Consider the following 22,227-nt stretch of genomic DNA (forward strand, 5'->3'; position numbering starts at 1 on the left):
TGAAGACATGACTCATTTCCCTCAGACAAACAGACAAGAGATGTTTTTGAGGCCTCAGTGCAATGTTTGGAAATGGCTAATCAGAAGAAGGAATCTTCCATGTGACGCTACCTGCTGCAGAGCGATGGAGGCCGCCAGTGAGGGGTGGTGGAGCTTGGGGCGCTCTGGCTGTGAGTTAAGGCTCTGTGGTGGGTCTTGGTGGCCACAGAGCCAGGGGTCCGCTCTGTTAGGGGCCCAGCCGGCTCAGGAAGCTGCACTGAACATGTCTTTGTAGTGGGGCTAGAGACAGGAGTGCCCTGGACGGTAGGAGACGGGCACGGAGAGCCCAGAGGTGACACGTTGGTGAGAGGGAAACCTGAAAAAGAAAGCAATACTGACTCTAATGTTTCAATCTTCGCATAATTTGCTCTTATTATTATTATCTTCTTATTTCAAGTAGTCATTCAGTTTTCTTATATGAGCCACTGGGAAATTCTAAATTTGACAAATGTGAAACTTGAACCTGCAACTATTGTGTAAGCAAAAAGCTTTTTATCCACATTACTTACTCAACAGACCCAACTTTTACACAGTGTGCTAAGAAGATTTATACATACACACACCTGGTCTTCCCAGTGGTTTGCCGTAGAGGTGGTTGGAGACAGCACAGGAGGCAGACATGGAGCGACTCTTTGAGATGGTCATCATCACAGAGTTGCTGTAGGATGTAGGAAAACCGTCAGATAAATAACCAGTTCTGTTCAAATGTATCCTCTTGACTGCAGTGAGTGAGGATTACCTGTCTGTGGTGTGTTTGATGCTGGCTGAGCGGTCTCTGCGTACGGGCCCGGGCTCGATGGTAGGCAGCCCTGTAGCTGAGGTGGTCGTCGTCCATGTTGACGAGATTCTTCTGAGCAATCCTGGGGGCAGACTCCGTCTTAGACGCTGTGATGCAGATAAATGAACACATGTTTACACACTCACAGAAGCTTCACAGGGGCACATGAAGAAAGTAGGACGCCATCAGTGTACTTAGGCACTGGAGAGAATCTCAGGGGATTTTCAATGAAATGCTACTAATAGCTGCATCTTATCAGACACTTTCTCAGAAACTACAAAGATATGCATTTGTAATGTATGAAAAGTGTTAGTAGTACTGTATTTTTCTAGATGTCCAACTAATTATGAACATACTCTTTACATACATATCTAAGCACTTGGATTGCAAAATTTCGTGAATTTTCAAGGTTGAAAACTTTCCATGGGAATAAACAGGAATTTATGGGAATTAATAATAATTTATGGGAATAAACGGGAATAAACCGTGAATTTACAAAATTGAAGGTTGGCGCTTAACAGGGAACTTAAATATAGTTGGGGAAAATATATTTTATCTTATCATGATGCTAGCTTATCCCCAATTAATTACCCCCAATTTTCAGTAAATTCCCATAAATCTTTATAAGGGCATTCAATGTGCATTATTATATAATATAATTAATTATGTTGCCTATAATTATTTACATAATTCCCATGGAAAGTTTCTGGAAAACCCCTTTCCACTTAACAACTTCAAAATCTACAATCATTTTTAACAATATGCACATTATATGATCTCATACAGATTTTTTGCATCATTAGAACTCTCAATAATCCTTCACTTTTTTATAATTCATAAATATCATGATGTTGTGTCCCAATAGGAGATTTGGCAGAATTTTTTTAAATTCCAAAAATGTCATAATATTTGTATTCATAAAGTAAATATTGTCAATATGACTACACTATTATTTATTCCACCTCTGTATTTGAAGTATTTGATGTTGCAGTCTTATCTTCTAAACATATTGCATCACAATAATTCAAATTCTAACAGGAAACGTCGGCAAAAAGCTGAAATCACATCTACTCCATGACCATAAAAAAAAAAGAAAAACGTCATACAGTTTACACAGAGAAAAAGAAAGACAGTGCTGCCAACACAAGAGAACATCAGACACAGTAGGACACTGGCTCTGTGGAGAAACACACAGCACTCTATTCAGTAGTTAAATTGCAATGTTTCAGCTTAAAGCACAAGTTTTAACTAATAAACAGAGGTATATTTTTCTACAGAACAAATGTTGTGCCTCCTTTTCTGATCCATCAAAAAAGTAAAGACATCAAACCAGAAGGATGCCAAATTTGTTCTCCCAACCATGTCCTGTTTTTTCTCTTAAAGCATATGGCAGACAGAATGGTAAGTAGAAGGGAGTCATGCTTGTTTCCCCTGTGGTATTAATCTATCCAGTGTTGTAAATTTTGCTGTAAAGCCATGAGCTAAAATCAGTTATTTGTCAGTTTGTGTTTTTGTACAGATGGTGTATTTTTTTTTCTTCTAAAAGCCTCTCTCTTTCTCTCTCTCACACACACACAGTGGAATATAGAGGGCAGCAGAGGATCAACTTTCACACAGACTCAAGAAAATCATGTCCATCCCTTTCTGTCTGTTCATTTCTTAGGCATATAAACGCACACACACACACAAACATGATCTCACAGTGTTATACTTCTCTCCTACAGTGAAAGAAAGCTAATCAAAGGCATCTAATAGTGTGTGAATGACAGAGGAGGAGAGAAAGGATAAAACAAACCATACACTTGGTGGTAATCAATCACTGTGAACATCACGTCTGCTTTGGCTGTTATGAATTTTATTATTGTGGGGTAATGCATTTTAAAGTGCAGAGCTGAAACATCTGCACTGCATTATTATGCAACTTTATGTAGCTGACGAAAATATGAGTAGACATGATGTTGGCTGTGATAGATTGCTGTGTGTTATCTTTAACACGTTTTACAATAAGTCTCTGTTACTTTATCCGAAAACACTTTGGTAAGCTTTGGAAAATGTGTGGCTGTAATATGAAGTATTATTAAGATGAATCTGTGCACCAGAAGGTGGTTCCATGTTTGGAAGCTGTTAGAAACTTGACAAATGGCCTGAACTTCTGGAGTTGGAGAAAGACAAATGAAAGCCAAACTGTTCCTTAGAAGAAATGAAGAAGTGTTTCCTATTAGGCAAAAGTCAAAACCTGAGTAAGAAATGCACCCCAGTCACTAACATTTCGGCTATTTCTGGGCAGCACAAGTGAGCTGAATCACCAACTTTAACCCCTCGCCACATGCAGACTCACAAACGAGGCAGCATCTCATTGAGTTTCAGTACATGGCTCAGGCATTTGAGTGCACTCAGGCAGTGTTAAAGCTGCTTGTCACTTTCCTGGTAGGCTATCCTGCATTGCATCACACGCTTTATTTAGTTTCCTTGCCGCCTTAAGTGCCTGCATACATTTTGAAGCACTGGCCTTGTAAAACATTAAAAAGCCCTCTGGAAGCCTGTGCGTCATTGTTAGCTACATTAGAGACCCACACTACACCAGCAGTGATGGAGGAAATGAAATGAAGGTGGGGTGTGCAGGGAGAGGTACACCTGGCCGTACATGTTTGTCTGTGTGTGTAAGCGCAAACATATTACAATATACACATATCAGTACAGTTATTTTCCATTGCTGATTATATTTACGTCCTAATAGAGAACATTCTTTGAGTTTAAAGGAGAGCTCCACTGATTTTAATCAGTCTGTTTACAGGTCTTGGTAGTACTATTGATGATGTAAAAGTTGTATAAAGCCTTATGTGGCTCCAGAATGAGCTGTGCAAAGTCTGATGAATACTGTGGTCAGGTCTGAATGCTACAGGTTTGAAAATTAAAAAATTCTGGGGGTGTGGAGTTAGAAAGAAGTGAGCTTTCCAGGCACACTCCACATCTCTACTTGAGGCTACACTGCAACAATTTCTGTAGATTTTACGGTGAGAAATTGCCAAACCATGACAGTAAAAGACAACTGTACAGTAAAACATTATTATTATAATATTTAATGACATATTTTATCATTTACTGTCATTAAATATTATAAAATATGTCATTAATGTGTTTTACTGTACAATTAACAGTCTCTAATATAAAACACTACTATATTTACCTTAAAACGCTGTGTAAATAAAGGTTTTAAAATATTTAATGGCATATTTTACGGTCTTTTACTGTCATGGTTTGGCAGGTTTTCACCATAAAATCTACAATATGGTATAAAACACCAACCTTAAATGTGAAATCAACAGTACCAACATTCTTTTATCATAATATTAGATAAAGTTATACTGTATTTATTACGGAAAAATTCTGACAACCACTGCTGCCAGTTTTTTAATGTAAAAACAACAGCCGTTGAGTGTAGTTGCTCGAGGCTACATTAGCCTCTACTGGCATCACATACCTGAATTTTCAAAAGAACTCATTCAACAGGTTGTATGATTGCATTATGGGTTATGTAGGCTCCATGATTTGACAGCAGAAAATGCATAGAATAAACAAAGCTGATATTGTCTGATTTTGTTGCATTGATTTATTTTACATCCTGGTCAACTGTAGTTCAGCCGCCGGACATTATCTCACATACCAAACCAAAGACACAAGAATGAACTAAACACATTATTTTAGCCAAGACACACATTTACCTTTGGGATGGCCAGTCTCTCTGCTTTTTCAGGCCCCTCCTCAGAGTCAGAGCAAGTGTGTGGGTCTGCAGGGACGCGAGGCCGATGGAGCGGCTGGAGGTTGATCTGGGTGCTGAGGAGGTTGCTGACGGCCTTCAGAGAGCTGCAGGTGTTAGGGGGCAGCGAGGGGTCTGCCAGCAGGTCTGAGATCAAACCGTGGGCCTCACCCATCACCGCGATATCCACTACCATGCTGGTGCCCGAAGACTGGAGAGGGAGAAAAGAAGAAAGGAAAGGAAGCGACAGAGAGTGAGATATAGATGCTTTATGGTGTATCTGCAGCTTGGGTCAACACAAATCCTAGTCATCAAAAACATCATTGACAGACATCCTACAATAATGTGCGGCTGTGGCTCGGAGGTAGAGCGGGTCGATCCCCGATTCAGTCTGCATGTTGAAGTGTCCTTGGGCAAGATACTGGACCTGAACTGATCCCAAAGGCTGTACCATCAGTGTATGAATGAATGGGTGAAGAGATACGTACTGTAAAGCGTTTTGAGTGGTCGGAAGACTAGAAAGGCGCTATATAAGTACAGTCCATTTACCATTTAATCTAATGAAGAATAATACAACCCGATCACATCCCACCTCCTCCTGCCTAAATGTAGCAGCCATTGATTCAACATACAGTATTGACCGATAAACCCAAAGGCTCATCTATGTCAAAGGTCAGCCATGTGTGGTTTCAGTAATGGATTCCACCGTTAATGTCAACATGTGCTAATCAGCTCCTCTTAAGCTTATAATCAATGTCCTCACACCCTCAAACACACACACAAGCATGTATATACGTGAACAGTAGATACGACTGCATTAGCAATCCGTATAAATATGTGACATAAATATTTACATTAAGATTACATTAGATGTCTTATGTGTCATTCAGTTATCAGTAATGTAGCTATATCATGGATACATTTAAACACACAAAGCCGGGAACAGAGTTGAATATTACTGTATCTGCAAAAATGACATCCTACATGTTATAACTTGTTTTCATCAACCTCCACAGATTTCTTAAGCCACAAAAGGCACACGTGGAACAACTGACTTGTGAGAACTCATGTGACAACAGAAATATATTTATAAAAAAATAATAATAATTTTACACATTTCTGTAGCAACCTCTGTAGAAATGCTAAAACATATATAGAACAGACATAATGTGGTTAAATAGGGGAGACAGAAGCAACAAGGACTGTTCACTAATGAGAGTATAGTTATAGTTATAGTTGAAGTAACTTTGTAAGAGTCAGCTGAGCTGTGGCTCTCCAATGAACCCTACATGAACTGTGTTATAAAATAGTCCTGCCAAACTCTCAGACTCCCACTCATGCCTGTGATGTTGGCATTTCTAATTTCAATCATAAAAGCCAAGCATGTTTGAACTGTCTGAACCAGCAAGGGAAATCTGTTTAATTGTTTTGCAGCACTGTTTACTTGTGGATACTACTGCTGATATAATATCAGTAAGTGTTGGTATTTGAAACAATGCAATCAATAGATATCAAACTATATATTTTGGTAACTAACTTTGAGAAATATAAGTTAAATGAATATAAATTATTTGGCAAAACCATTTTTTTTTCATTCAAGAAAAGAAGAAAAGAAATCTTAAATATTGTCTCAACTAGCACTTTGCCTCAGTAAAATAGTCTCACCTACTGATTTAAATCTGATCAGAAAATAAGTAAACAACTTTTTAAACATGACCACATCTTCTGTGCCAGCTTTCAGTACTTCAGTACTAGCACGGTTTTACTCAGTTACTCAGCTTAACAATCGGGATGTTCACTCCTTAAGTTTCAGATAGTAAGAAGCAATGGGTATGTGAGGGTAAAACATTTTCATAGCAAAGATACATTTGGAAAAATGTGTTTATCTATGAAATATCAGATGTAATGAGGAAGGGTATGTCAAAGAATAAAACCATGTAGCCGAATGATGAGTTGTTGCTAAACTTGGCTCAGTATTTTAGCCACCATTAATTGGATAACAGTCTGCGCTGAGCTGATAAAATAGATATCACTGATAGGAAAGCAACCACAAATAAAGTGCTGCAAATGTAAAATAAATAAAGTTCTAAAATGGAAATAAGAGGATGTGGATTTAGTGAATGAAGACAAACTGGCCCTGATGTTTTCTTGTTTTCTCCTCCAGCATCTTTCCCTGCACTGTGCCAACACATCATGTGATCACTCCCTTCACTCTCCCATCTGCCTCAGTTAACTACAGCTATCACTGTTTCTCTAGCTCACATACATACAGATATTTGCCCGCAGTAGAGCTTAATCTTCGGTTGAAAAAACGAATAATGTTTGGTGGATTAAAGCAAGGTAACAAAAAGGTAACACCAGCATCGTCACCCCCTTTGAATTTCAACAAAGTGACAGATGATTCTCGTAATCTGCTTCCTTAAACAGATTGTATTAGCTCTTCAAACATGTCAGAGCTCAGGGCTGTGATGTGATGAGTAAATGCATCAAGCACATAGGAAGATAAGTTTCCTGGAAGAGCGCGTGTCTGTATGTGTGCCTGTTCGGGTGTGCATGTGTCACCTCAACCTGAACAAAACCCATTAGACCACTCCAGAGCTTTATGACATCCTGCTATTGTGACATTCACCCATTACCTGGCAGTAATGGACTGTTCAGCTAATGTCAGGGAGAGAGTGAGATAAAGGCAGCTTGAATGTGTGTGTGTGAGTCTCGGTGTGCGTTGCAGCTGTTTTTATTGCTCTTTTCTTTGTCAAAATTCAGATATTTTACCATTAAAAAAATAAAAAAAGCATTTGTGTGCATTTGCAAGTCTATTCAGAGCGACATGCATAAGCATTTGAGGTGAGTGCTACAGAGCGGCATTCTGGTAGAAACAAAGTGGAGAGGCAAGGCGACGGAGAAGGTTATCGATTCCTCCCAGCATAAAGGCCCACAGGAGACAGCAGGGGGAGCGATGGTCAATGAGTAAATCAACAGCGGAGACACACACACACACACACACACACACACACACACACACACAGACATGCATGTACCAGAATTGCCTCTTGGGATCAGGCTGTCAGGCTTTCAGGGTTATACAGTGCATGCTGCACATAGAAAGATGGGTCATCTGCACTGTAACAGAAGACAATATTAAACACTAGTCTATGATGATGGACACAGATTAGTAAAACACGATCTGTGTACATCATGGATCTAAGAATAGAGCACTGATTTGGATCAAAAGTGAAGCCACGTAACGTCAACAATGTTAAAGGTAAACTAATATCCATTCAGAGTTGGGCTGGGCGTTTAGATGGATACAGTACATATTTTATATGAAATTACTGTGACACTGAGTCAGTCAGCACCAACAAAAACTAAGAAAGAAATAAGAAATCTAAGAAATAAGTAAGACAGTACAGTGAAATCCTTCACTGGAAACCCCCTTAATTTTTCTGTTTCAAATGACCTCAATATTTGATTATTTAAAAGGCAGCCAAGTGGAAGAAACTTGAATAAAAAAATCCACTCATGCACAAAAAAAACAGGTAACCTGACTCAGAATTTATTGGCTGACACATTAAAAATACTGTGTTTTGATTTTGGTTATCATGCCTGAACCGCACACACTACGAGACCATTTCTTTCAAGCTCAGATGTTTGTTATTACCATGTTAAGACCCTCACCAAATCCAAGTTCGAAGCTAACTCTACACAAGTAAGATCACAAACATACCAAACCAAATTTTCACTGCAGACACTGGCTCCAAAGAAAAAAGAGAATGACATTGACTCTTTCTTGGAATTATTTTTTCTCCAGTTTCCAATATCTCTAACATTTCTTCCTCTCAAATCAGCTATTTCCCTTTTTCTAACCCCATCCCCCAGCCTATCTCCTGAGAGACAGGCAAAGGATATGCAGGCAGATCAGGCATAAAGGCAGATGGTGAGAGCAGAGAGAGAGGGAGAGATAAAGAGAAAAAGAGATATAGAGCGAGAGAAAGGAAGTGATGGACGCAGAGAAAGAGTAGAGCTGAGTCCACAGGCAGGCCATGGCCACTCAAGTGAAAAAGAGGACGGCTACCAAGCCAGCTGAGCTCCTCTACAGACTAATCTACAACAACTGTACATACAGCACAACAGTGAGGAGCTGCCCATTGTTTTTGTACTGCTACACCAAAAATACAGAAAGGTGTAAAATATGTAGGAAAGCCTTTGCGCCTCTGTCAACCATAAGAATTAATGCTGAAGCAGTAATAGCCAACAAAGCAAAGCCAGAGGCCAAGTTCATGTTCTGGATACAGGAGAATAATTGCAGAACTGCAAGCAGTTGTAGGATCGCAGAGCAGGAGCGCCTTATGGTTGCAAAGCTATTAATCCTTAATAAATGTATCTATTGATTTGGTAATAATGACTAGCAAAGTATGTTTTGAACACCAGGGAATACTATTTCTTTTTATCTTGCAATAAATCTACCTTTTTTTCTTATATTCGCAATGTGCAAAGCTGATGCAAACACACACACACACACAAAATCAATAAATATCGATGCAATTGTTTGTTAAGTTTCAGTTGAAGGTAATGAAACTATGTTGGTGTTGGGTTGAGAGAACACATATAGAACACATTCTGTAGATAAGGCATAAACCCTTTATAGGACATGCTGCTCAACAAACAGTACCCTAAGAACAATAGTGACAGTGAGTCGCTCAACAGTGGCTTCACTCTGCTGCTTACGAACACCGGTCTCTCACACGCGTAATTGACCTAAAAAGTAGGCTGTATCAAGAAGCTTAATTTAGACATTGCTTCAAGTTGTCCTATTTAAACCATCTCATCATTACTGATTAAATGGCTTTCCTTTTTCTGTCTGCACACACGTGCGCACACACATACGACAGCATACACCCAATCTGAAGGGGAGAGACTCCAATTAAACAGATACTGAACCTGTTTAGGAGGATGTGTATTGTCCTGATGGCGTCCCATGATACTCGCTGAGTGCCTTCTCTGCATCCTCCGTGTCCAGTTTGAACACGACCACAAGCACCCTGATCTTACTTACTATCTAGATTCCTATAGATATGAAACAACAGTTTTATGCTCTCTCTCTCAATCCAAAGAAAACTGACATTTCAAAATTGTAGCAAACAAACACTTCGTCACACTCTCCTCTCGTCTTCTCTGCTGCCTCGTGAACCTCCCTCTGTCCTCTCACCCGCCCCTGCCTCTGCGTCTGCCAATAGCAAATGTTCACCAGTGGCTTGGGGATGAGAAGATCCTCAGCACACAGAAATCAGTTGTATTGAAAATACCTGGTTGCTAGGATACATCGGGACAAAGATCAAAGTGACTCGTCTATGAACCATAAAATAGTTGTTCGGGGCTCAGTTGGCCACAGCTTTAGTACGCCCACTACTTGTCAAGTGTTTCCTGTGATAGCAGGTGATGCATGACAACCAAGCGGCGAGTAATGTGTATTATCAGAACAGGGCTTTCTACATCAGGAAACTGAGGTACATATTGATTCATTAAAAGTCTATTAAGATAGGATAGGTTTGTTGTTGGCTAAAGCAGTAGCTGCATGTCCAGTATGGAGGAAATTATGGATCATTTAAATATCTACCAATGTAATATTGGCAAGTATACCATAAAGACACTTTTCAAGCTCTTAAAAGATCATGTAGACTTTTTAAATCTTGACGCCTTTATGGGAAAAGTCAAACCAGTGAAGTTGAAAAAATGTAATCACTGACCCTTTTCTCAAATTTTTATTTATTTATTTAAAAAATAAGGTATTAGAGGTAAGCGGCCCCCTCGCTGGAAGGTCAACACTGAACTAGTTGTTCTCAAACTTTTGCTGCATTCTTTGGAAGCAGAAAAAATTTTACTAAAAATCACTGTGCCAAAACTAGCCAAGATAAAGATTACCGTATGTTATTGAAATAACATCACTGCGAAGCAAAACTCTGTTTCTTTGACCTTGGTGAAAAATAAAAAACTTTACCCAAGCGGTGTCAGTTTTTAGCCACAAAAGACACAAGGCTTTCCAGAGATTATGGACAGTAAATCCTAATCTTGGATTCTGTTTTTCTTTTCTTCTCTGTCAAAAATCAGTCCATCATGTAATTTACATGGGGTTTGCTCTCTGAATAAATCTGCTTAACCTGAATCTTGATAATGCTGAAAGCACTCCCACAGTTTGGGAATATAAAGTCAAATCCATTGATGTCCAGTTATGTGAAAGTGTTGCTAGCATTGCTGATAGCTCTGACAATCAACACAAACTCTCATTTGCTGCTCCATGCAGCATAGTTCATTAGTCTAGTCATCTGCATCAAAACCCAAAACAATGTTGCTTTTGAAAAAACCTTGGCAAGCTACTAGTAACACATGATGTAACATTTTGAGTAACCAGCCCAGCAAAAAATACCACATACGCTAGATAATGTAGACTGTATGTAATGTAATGTAATGCCAAAGTGATGGATTTAAATTTAACAGGTTGAGGTAAAAATTATTCCAACATTTTTCTTGATGTGTAAGTAGGTAGTTGTTCATGAACACATTAGCCACAATAACTCCATGAGCTTATTGTGACAAGAGATTATTGTTGTGATTAAAAACAGTGTCCATTCCTGACCAGACATGTAATGATGTCATTTGTGGTAATATCATTTAAGTAAAAAAAAAAGGTTTGGATTGACATTATAAATTTAGTGACTGGCTGCTGAAGGCAGAAAAATGGCATTTAAAATGCGTATTAAAAAAAATCGTATCAGTCTTATCAATATATTCAGGTAACATTCAAGACCGGCAGTGACATTCAACATTAACATTAGCAGTGACATTTACACATCATTAAACGTAACTCCCATTTAGTTTTATATACAGATTGGACAACCAAAGTAGAAGACATAGGAAGGTTAGAAGAAGTGGGAACCTTCACAATGGTCACTAAAAACCTCATGTGGTGGCATAAATCATCTTTACAGCTATTTATGCATTCAGCCACATTTGTCAAACAGTGAACTCACAAACTAATTAAAATGAGTTGTCTAAAAACCTCCCACAGTAACACTAAGTGCTACTCTACTACACTAAGCTGAGATAAAATCATGCCAGACACACACACATCCTTCCTCGCCTTTCCCTCTGGGCTGCACTGACCTGAGATCTTCTCAGAGCTCTCTTGTAGTCCCATTCTGGCTGGTACATAATCTGGAGATAGAAGCATACAAACAGAAGCGACTGTCAAAGACCTGTCCACTCTGTGAGACTATACAGGACTATCTAAGGACAGAATTTATTTTCGCTTCTTCTGCCGTCCCTCCTTTACTTCCTCCTCCCTCTTTCCCTCTCTCTGTCAAGCCATCTAAAAATAAAAGAAGAGCAGCCACTGCTGCTGATGAAGAAGAAGAAAAGAACACATCACCCTTAATGCTGGAGGGCTGATCTACATACGGCTCCCCTCCACTGCCACCCTCTATCTGTCCCTTTGCTGCAAGGATTTTCCATTTTTGTTCAATAAGAGAAAACTGTAATTCAATTTCACAGTCGGACGATGAGTTTCCGAGTGGCTTTCCTTAAGAACGACAGCTTTGAAGTTTTTGGAAGTTACCTTTAACAGAGCAAGGTCTAACCGTTTCCTCTTGTTTCAAGTGTTCCTGCTCAGCTAGACTAAACACATCCCAGATCAGTCTCTGTACTGGACTCACAAAGATGAAATCAATCGTTTCAAGATGGCCAGCAAGGGTATTTCCCACAATAAATGTGGGGTCATTTGTTAGTAGAGAACTACTGTTTCAATTTTGGATGTTTTTACAATGAAGAAATCATGGCATGAGCTCCTCTGACCTACATTTGATGTTACTAACAGCTGCCGTGAAAAAGAGCCAAAAATGGGAAGCTCCCAACTAACAATTGCTGTGGTGAAGCAAGATGAGCATTTTGCACCTTGATTATTTATTATATGCACTTCCCACTCGTAATCATATCTGACAGCAGAGGTTAATTTGGAAGCTGCAGCATCTCGGTTGGACACTTTTCAGTCCCACCCACGGCTGTGACAGACAGATAAAATTAGTTCAGATAAAATTTGTTCATTTATGCATTAGAATTATTACAACGCCGCTTCAAAAGACACTGCATTCAATATTTCTTTTGCTCCCTGTTTTACAGGTCCTGTAAGAACAAGGGTTGACACAATAATCCCCATCATGTGACCTTGTTACGGCTCTAGATTTAAAACTGCAACTAAATAACAAAGCCAGTGCAAGTATTGTTGTCGGTGAAAAGAACATTTAACAACTGCTGAACCAGACAAACTATACACTGTTATAGTATGATAAATGCGGATCAAGTTATCAGTAATTAGTTAGATCTTTTCTTTATGTTGAAAACATGTTCCTGGTAGTCTGTCATGCTAACCTTCATGAATAATGATGATACCCCCTCTCTTAATTTTCGTGAACTTTTATTAACAGAAGTCTTAATGGCATCATATGAAGTCTTAACTTGTCTACTTTGATGTTTAAATGTAACTTTACCACATAATTAATTTAGCTGACTGCATGCGGTCAATGTGCCGAATGTTTCTGGTGCAAAATGAAATGGTTACTTTTAATAACAGATATTTAATTATTAATAATAATTATTATATAATGTTAAATATATTGTTCCCATTCCTAGTGTGCGGGTCTGTGAGTGTGTGTTGCGTCTGTAGACTGCCCTAGCTGTCATAGTTCGTAGGCTGATATATAAAATGGCATTAAATGAGTTGACCTGACAGTGCAACTGTCATCCGCTGGAGATGACGTTGCATCTTGAATGGCAGATGAGATAATCTGCCTAATACTGCAGATTCATGTTTTATATGAGTCCCTCGGGATTGGAAGGAGGTTGTTTGGAAGAATAAAAGCATTGCAATACAGAATCACATCAACTCCATCATGTAAAATACTGTATGTATACTAGAAGTAGTGTGTGTACCCTTCTTTTCGACATTTGTTTAGGAGTCAGGCTAGTAAAAAATGTGCAATATTAAACCAATGAGACAATTACAGTCCTGCACCATGGCAGGAATCAGACTTGAGAAAACCGAACAGGTCCCCTTTCTCTCTATCACAATCTACACACACTTCAACTTCTATCAGCCCTTAAATCCTCCTTTGTGCTCTGCTGTCCCTTGACGGCCTCCATTACGGCTCAAATACACTTCTCATGTCAAGTCTATAAGATGCTGGGAAATCACAGAGCCCTAATGCACTTCCGAGCCACATAATCTTTGACAGCTCCATCACTCAGTCTTAAGCAGACTGCTACTAATTTCACTCGTGCAAATATAAGCATAGCTTCATATCAGAAAAAGATGGGTCATTTTCACAAGCAGTGTATGTTGGGATGTACACAATATTATATAACGGCTTCGACGGTTCACGCATGCATGCACGTGCTGCACACTGCAGGGGGAGCTCTTTTTGTTTACATGAACACTGCTGGTCTCAAGGGTGTTTTTGTGGTGTGCAGGACTTAAATCTGTTCACAGGGACAATCCTCCTTTTGTGTTTAATTCATATATTTAACAAGAACATAAAGTTTGGATCTAAAAAAACATTAGAAAACATTTAAAAACAATCCTGTTTTTATATAATTGTGCTGTTGGTCTATTTATATATATATATATATATATATATAAATATATAATCCCAACACGCACTGGACAGAGAGCAGGACTGCACACATAGGTCACTGCACATAAGCCAACAGTCTTTGTTACCTTTAGTTTCACCTGACTTGCATCTATTTGAAATTTAAAACATGCAAAAACACTACGACTCTACGCAGACAGTGCAGTGATCCAAACTTGGTCGTACTACAAACCAAATGTTCAGTTGTATTAGCTTGACCTAGAGAAAGATTACTTATCAACTTCTCCCTATTAAAGTATAATGTAACTATACACAAAAGCCTGCAGTGTATTATGTCTCGTATGAGTTGTGGTAATCTACTGCTAAATGATGTCTAGTGCTGTATGTCCTTCAACAATCTCATTATTATAACAAGACAGACACCATTCAAAACCAGAATCCTAGCGTTTCAGATGTTGTGACCCGCTTCTTTTTTTTAAAATAAAATAAAAATAAAAAACTGTGTGAAAGCTAAAAATAAAAAGAAAATAATATTCGGCAGTCCCCTAGGCTTTAAGAAAACATCCTTGTTTTGCGTTATAAAAATTACTACTTAAATCCACCACAAGTACAACATGGAAATACGATGTGTGTACTTTGACATCCACCCATTTTTCCCTCAAACTGCTCTTTAAGCACTTTACATGAAATCCACTCTGTCAATGTGAAACCATTTGGGATTGTAGATGAGTTGTAGATGTTGTTCTGAAAGGCACAATGTGACTGTCCTTAACCCTGGTTTCTTATTTAAAATAAGAGCAGTGTGTATGTGTGTGTGACTATGCATGTTATGATGTACTGTGACAAAGCAATGTAAGGGACACAAGGTCTATCTTTATACATACACACCCCCACACAGAGGCATGAGCACAAATGAGTGTGCACGCGTGCACCGATAGACACATTAACACACACATGCTCTCTGTTTGTCACGACTCAGACACTCGAGTCCCGAAGAACCCAGCAAGCCAGACCAAAACCCCTACTGGCCAGCAACTGTTCTTATTGGAGAGAGAGCGAGAGGTGGAGGAGGAGAGGGAAAGAGAGTGATGATCACAAATCCAAATTTTAATAATTCCCTTATTATTACATTACCTTACTGTACAATGTGAAGAAGTGAGGTGAAAACAATGAGGGATACAAAAAGGAGCATTTAATGAATCATTACCTCATTACTGTTTTATCTTATCTCACCTCTTTATGGTTATGATATTTGCAGAAGGCTGAAAAAAAAATGCTCCTATTCGGTTTAACCTTGACAGATGCAAGTGATTGATATAATAAATATAGAGTATGTAATTGAAATAACCAGTATTTGATTACCACAACAGCTGAGGCAATGTGGCGCAGATAAATACAACAAATCTAACTGATGCAGTGAGCCGTGTTCCACTGTTGCATTATGTTGTAAGCCAAAATGTTTTTCATTATAATTTTTATTAAAATGATAGCATGATATAATCAAATTCTAAATCAATAATACGATAGTATAGGAGTATTGTGCATCTCTACTATAAAGGTTAGATGATCATTTCATATCATCTTAAACCGTCACGCTCAATAGATGCTTTCGGTTGCAGCACGTCACTCCTCAGACTTCTCGTTACTGATGTGTCATTGCTGCTGCCTAATTTTGTTGTAATCCTCACCAGCTTCACTGGTAGTACAGCACTTAATGTTTCCTATACAAACTGGTTCATAGTGACCCCAGGAATCACAGTTTACCCACTCAACACGGCAAGCTTGCCAAATGGATTTGGCAAAGTTGCCTGTGTATGCATGGCTTGCCTGTGTGTGTTTATAAGTGTGTGTATGTGTGTGTGAGAGAGAGAGAGACAGAGACAAAGAGAGAGGGAGAGAGAGACTCCTGGGACTCCTGGGCTGGATGATGATGATGACTCACCCACCCACACAACCACACGCGTGAATTAAGACATGCACTCATCACCGTCATCGCTTAAAACCATGTTAGCGCTGCTCACTGATGCTAATTGTTCCCAATCAGCGTATCAGGGGTCCTGTCAATGCACTGTGAAACCAGACCACAGCAGCGATTGCTTATTGATCTCATTATACGCTAACGTCACTCCGTCAAAGCAAGTGTTTGTGTGTCTGTGTGAGGGGCCAACTGGCACATCCATCAGAGCTGTACATCTGAGCCCAATGATACAGCAATTTAAGACTAAGCACGATCTGAGAATTCGATGCTAAACGTGAACTCTTTCTGAATACAGGGGTCAGCGGCCATGTTTGCAGCTATGTGATGCTATGTGTACTACGTGAGCTAAATGCAAACATGCTTATATGCTCATGTTTAGCATGCACACAGTTTACCATGGTCACAATATCAGCTATTAGCTATAGACAGAGAAGAGAAGCAACACAAATGAAATAAATGTCTGTCCAAAATGTAACAACAATCAATCCAATAGTCCAATAATAACAATAATCCAATAGTTGTCAAGACATTTCAGTAAAAATCACAAATACAAATGTCAGTCCTCTGGCCTCCATGAATGTCTGTATAAATTGTTATTGTGATTATAATCCATCAAATTGTTGACATATTTAAATCTGGACAAAATGGCTCACTTATGTAACATTGCCATCCCTCCATGCTGCTAAACATTACATGGCTAAAAACATTTTTAGATTAGAAAAACTTTTGTACTCATTATATTTCACCTTAAAAATTCAGGTTTACAGGTAAGAAATAACTACTGTGTAGTTTGTACGATGCAAGACGCAAGCATAAACTGTCTTTTATTGCTCAACAGCTTTCCTGTTCTTTGTATAGTATATGTTTGAGAATGTAATTACTAAGGCACACAATGATCCTAACCATAACTCTTTCCACTTATCGTAGTAGATGCAACACAGATGTGAGAACTGCATACTTGTCACTTATACACTTAAAGTTACAACTGGGATGACTGGACGATAGCAAACAATAGCAAGGTTAAAATGTTACATATAATTAGAAATCTTCATGATAAATTGTTTTGTTGTTTGTCTCCTAAATTTACTGCATTGTCACAGTAAGATGCTTGTTTAGTGTAGCTAAGTAAAAGTAGGCAAAAGACAGCTTTTAAAAACCTGTCTCTCAATGTCACACGTATAGTAAATGTGCTAAAATAAAAAATGAGTTAGTGCTGATGTATATAGTATAAATATATATACATTTTCAGGGTTTGAATTGTAAAAAATTGTTTTCATCATTTCATTTGTATGTCTCCCATTTTTTGTCCCCTGTGAATGAATTGTGCTGACGGCAGCCGTCAACATAGCCTCAGGCAAGTATGCGTGTGTACACGTGTGTCTCACAGCGGAGTTGCATGACTAAGCCTTAGCATGTACTGTCAAGTAAATGCATGCATGCCTCTTTAAATTTATACTTATTTGTACGTCTTATTTTTGAAAGTTGCTTCTCATGTGTGACACATGAATAGTTCACAAAACAATCGTTTTGCAATTGCGTGTGATCATGTGTCCTGTGGCATGATGCCTTATATCTGCTGATGTGTTAAATACTTAATATGACTGCACCGAGTAATTAGACCACATGCTTCACTACTGGAAATTAATGAAAACCACATGGACATAGTAGACATAGTACTTCAGGAAACACAGACTCAATTGTCTGTGTTGCAATAGCAGTGAATATATATAATAATATATATAATATGGGTTTCCTGTTTGACAAAAAAAAGTATGATGTTCACGACCGTTACTTTTTGTTTTTAGCTGACAATATTTAGTTCTTTGAAGATATCCTCAAGATTTTTTTAAGATACAAATTTTCCCACCTGCACTTGAAACCCCAAGCTCGCTCACTGGATTTGCCATTTCCATCTGATTATGTTTTCTGTAACTCGTTCTTCAACTGAACTTACAGATATATTATGATACAATCTCAGACAACGGCCAATGTTTCTGGGCTTCCAGTGTAGCCTGTGAAAAATAAAATAGGAAAAAAAAAAAAGCCAGATCAAACCCGATTGGTCAATACTGCTCTGGAAACCAGATCGCTTCCGCCCTTGGTACCTTACAGATTCTGCTTTCATATGCAGATATCCTTTTATAGAGATTAATTATGATATATCTCTGTGGCAATATCAAATTATGGACTGTATCCAATAATGAGAGATTTTATCCATATCACCCATTCCTGTTAAATTAAACCTTTGTACATTTAAAGACGATCTTTTATCAGAACTTTGCATTACATTAAAAAAAAAAAGATTTAAAAATCTGTATTAAAATATGTACTGTATTGCAACAAATGAATGAATGAATGTTGACTAATAGCACAATAATGACAACACACATGTACATTTGTACCATTCAAAACAATGTCTATTCCTATTCTTGCACCATCTACTTGTTATCTTTACTTCACTGATTAAGCTGCATCACACGCAAACGCGCCCTCATGCATGCACAAAACTCATCTGAAGAACACACACGCACACACACCATTTCATCCCAGTCTTCCTCCCTCCCTCTCTCCAAGGCTCCATGGCTAAGTGGAGTGTTTTCCCCTCGCGTTGTTGTACCCATGTACGGCTACTGACGCCAGCTTGTCATTCTCTACTCCTATTACTGTGAGAGGAGAGTGCGTCACAGCTCCCACAACCCACTTCTCTCTGTCAGCTTTCTGCTCTTGCTGATTGACACTGACGTTGGCGGGCGTTAGCATTTCAGGCTGAGTCCCATGGGAACAACGTGAGCATCCAGACACTGGTATTCCATTTGGAGCTGCATGCATAATGACTTACATCCCATTTTGAGTCAGTACTTCAAGGTTTGCTCTTTCATGTTTCCTCTCCAAAATCTTCAAGATGATACTCTTTGAGGAAGATAACATTTCTGCTGAAGCAACACTTTCTGACATATTTAAGAACATTTCAGCTTTGAGCTAAACAAACATGTAGATTTATGGGCGTTTCATGTTGTGTAAAAACATACATTTTTCTAACATAATTAAAAGGTTGAAAAGGTTCGGTCTGTCTAGTTTGCGTCTAAACAGCCAGATTAATTGCTCAAGCAGTGGTGCCACCAGACCAAGCCCCTTAATTAACTCCCTTCTGTATGTAATTATTATGCCCTTTTCCCACGATTTATGATGCAAAAAAAGCTCAGAATCATGAGACTTACAAACAGAGTCAGCATTAGGACCCAGCACGGTGAGTGTTTGTTATTAGAATCGATCACCGGTGCATAGCTCAGTAAAGTGTATGCTGGTAAAACATCTGTGTCCATATTACTGTTGCAGTTTTTAAATGAAGGAGTGCAGTCTTTACCCTGAACTAAGCTGTCTGATCTATAACATATACCGTGTTCTTCAGCTTCTGTGTCATGTGCTTATGTGTATATATAGTCACATGTAGATTTGAATTTGAACTCCTGGAATGAGTCAAACCTCTAACAGTGATAAACAATGTAGAAAACACAGAAATATGGCATTTATGTTTGTTTTATGTATTAGGAATGTTGCTGATGTTTTCGTCTGCTGCTATTTTTCGGCTCTTCAGTAAAGTGGAGTCACATGCTTCATGTGCATCATGATTTATTCGTTCAGTCTAGTTTAGTTTCCTTTCCACTTGGTCGCATTTTGCTCTTATCGACACTTTTCCACCTCAGCCAAGCGTAGCATTTTTGTCCTCATTTCAAGATTTTTTTTTTTTACATTTAAAATTTTTTTTAACTCAGCATCAATATATGTTGTCTACTGATTTTTACTGATACTATAAATAAAAAGTACTTAATTAAATCTTAAATCCATGGGCACAAAAAAATTACATATAAATAAGGATTGCTGTGTGGTAAAATGCTTGGATTACTTAAAGGCCCTTTCAATTATACCTCTAGGTGGGTGGAGCTTTGCTGGGAATTACATGATGTCACCGAACTTTATAACCCAGTGGCAACAATAAAGTTGTAAACTGTGTAAAACTGCAAACTGACAGGTGCAACAAAGCCAGAGCAGCTAGTCAAACGCAGCGTGTAAACGGCCACACGGTCCTGAGAAGAGGTCTAATCAGGCAACATACTGTAAACAACTGGTGTGTAGCGGCTTTAATATTATTAATATATAAGGCAGAAAAAAAGATTATTTTTAGATTCTAGGCCTAATGCCATGTGCAAAACCCACAGGAAACAACTATTTTATGGCTGTTTATCTGAGCAATTTCTCCAGGGAAACATGAATCCACTGCCTCGTAGAGGCCTGTAAATACAAAGTATCCACTAAATAGGATGATATAATTATTTCAATATATCGATTCATTATGCTGCTCCTGTCTCAACCAGCGATGCAGACAGAGGCTGGTATAGTCCATACAAAACCCAGGACTCTTGTGTGTGTACACAAAAGATAACACTTAGTAAACACTGCTCCGACAACAACAAGACAGACACAGAGTATAGGAAACTTGAAGGAGGACAAAGCCATAGAAAGAAAGCGGCTCTTCTGGGTAGCCCTGTCTTCAGGCTAAATGCCACACCAGAGCAGCTTCATCCAATAAGGACTTGCTCATTGAATTCCTCGTTGAATGAGATTGGACAGAGAGAAGTAGAGAAGGGGGAGGAAAAGTGGGAGGAGGATAAAGGGAGACAAAGATGTTGGAGAAAATAAGCTGAATGAAAGAAGGGAACAAGTTGACATTAGCACAAGCTGCATCAAGCCTAAAGGAACCACATACACATACGTGTGTGTGTGTGTGTGTGTGTGTGTGTGTGTGTGTGTGTGTGTGTGTGTGTGTGTGTGTGTGTGTGTACCATCCTGTATACACATCACAGCCCAAGGCCAACTCCTTCGTCTGCTCTTCAGATGAGAACCAAGCGCTCACTTCGTGATGCTTTACCAGAGCTCAGAGAAAACAGGGTGCCATTTATAGAATGGATCCAATTATTTCTAAATACTGAAACTTGACCTGAAATAAACTCTCTGCTCCATACGTGCTTAAACATATGCTGAAAGATGATAAAACACAATGCACTGGGATATGGTACGGTATACGGTATGTGCTGTATTGGATGTTTATTTTTGTGGGTATGTTGTTGCGTTTAATGCATATGTATTTATGTATTTATGTATTTGGGCTTTGTACAGGCTGTGGCAACACTTCCTCATAAGGACATCTAAAAACAAGTGCTTTTATGAGGTGGTTAAACGTGGCATCTATGCACCTTTTTATTATTTAACCATGATATTTTCCAGTTAACAAGCAAAGTCATTCCAGCAACACCACTGCAATGTAAACATGCATGAAAATGAAATTGAATGCAATGTAATAGGTCAAACCAGCCTACCCTGGCACACTACACAAACCACTTTGTTGCGTAATATAAAATGAGAACTCGTTGAGTTCCTAAGATACTGCATAAGGTACATACAGGTGCAAGTCGTGTTTTAGAAACAACAGGATTAGTTAAGTTATTGTAGTTTATCCAGCCTATCAACACACAGCTTATTGAGGCAATTAAGGTGACAAACCCATGCAGTATGATTGTTGCAACTACTTGAACAACTTCTTGCTGTCCAAACTTAGTCAAATCTTAGACGTGATACACACTTAGATTCAGTTTGCCTCCACCTTCAAGGTATTATGATGTCTTATGTCCATCATCAGTAAACATCCATAAATCCGCTTAGAAATCATAAAACAAAAAAAAACAACGCTACTTAAAACTCACAAACTTGACTTAAAATCTGCATGTTTTTAAGTTTTCTTCAGGATAACAGTGATAGATAGTCTGTACATTAATGACGGCAGTTTAAGCAGCTAAAAGGTTAAGTCAAGTTATAGCCCACAGCAACTCACATAGCAACACTTCTTGTTTACATCCTCCAAAGCATTATGGGAACTGTATTTCTAAAAGTTTAAACGTGCTCATCGACCAAAAAGAAGTCAGACTAAGGATAATAGAGAGAGAAAAAAGTGACAAAAGTTTTGTGTCATGTTGTTTGTACC

General features: G+C 38.6%; 1 protein-coding gene across 3 annotated transcripts in view; it reads right to left on the reverse strand.

Moving 5' to 3' along the window:
* LOC104922878 (cGMP-inhibited 3',5'-cyclic phosphodiesterase A) overlaps window positions 1-22,227 on the reverse strand; it is a 50,308-nt gene that overhangs the window by 13,977 nt on the left and 14,104 nt on the right. Inside the window, exons 2-6 of one of the 3 annotated variants that reach the window (XM_019272496.2) lie at window positions 11,733-11,783; window positions 4,540-4,785; window positions 779-924; window positions 603-697; window positions 112-355 (exon numbers count right to left, since the gene is read on the reverse strand). In XM_019272496.2, the coding sequence (XP_019128041.2) occupies window positions 112-355; window positions 603-697; window positions 779-924; window positions 4,540-4,785; window positions 11,733-11,783 (782 nt within the window). Of the gene's footprint in view, window positions 1-111; window positions 356-602; window positions 698-778; window positions 925-4,539; window positions 4,786-9,512; window positions 9,574-11,732; window positions 11,784-22,227 lie in introns of those variants that run through there. The other 2 variants (XM_019272498.2, XM_019272497.2) reach the window with 2 other exon arrangements.

Source organism: Larimichthys crocea, chromosome VII (assembly GCF_000972845.2).
Source record: "Larimichthys crocea isolate SSNF chromosome VII, L_crocea_2.0, whole genome shotgun sequence".
NCBI classification, from domain to species: domain Eukaryota; kingdom Metazoa; phylum Chordata; class Actinopteri; family Sciaenidae; genus Larimichthys; species Larimichthys crocea.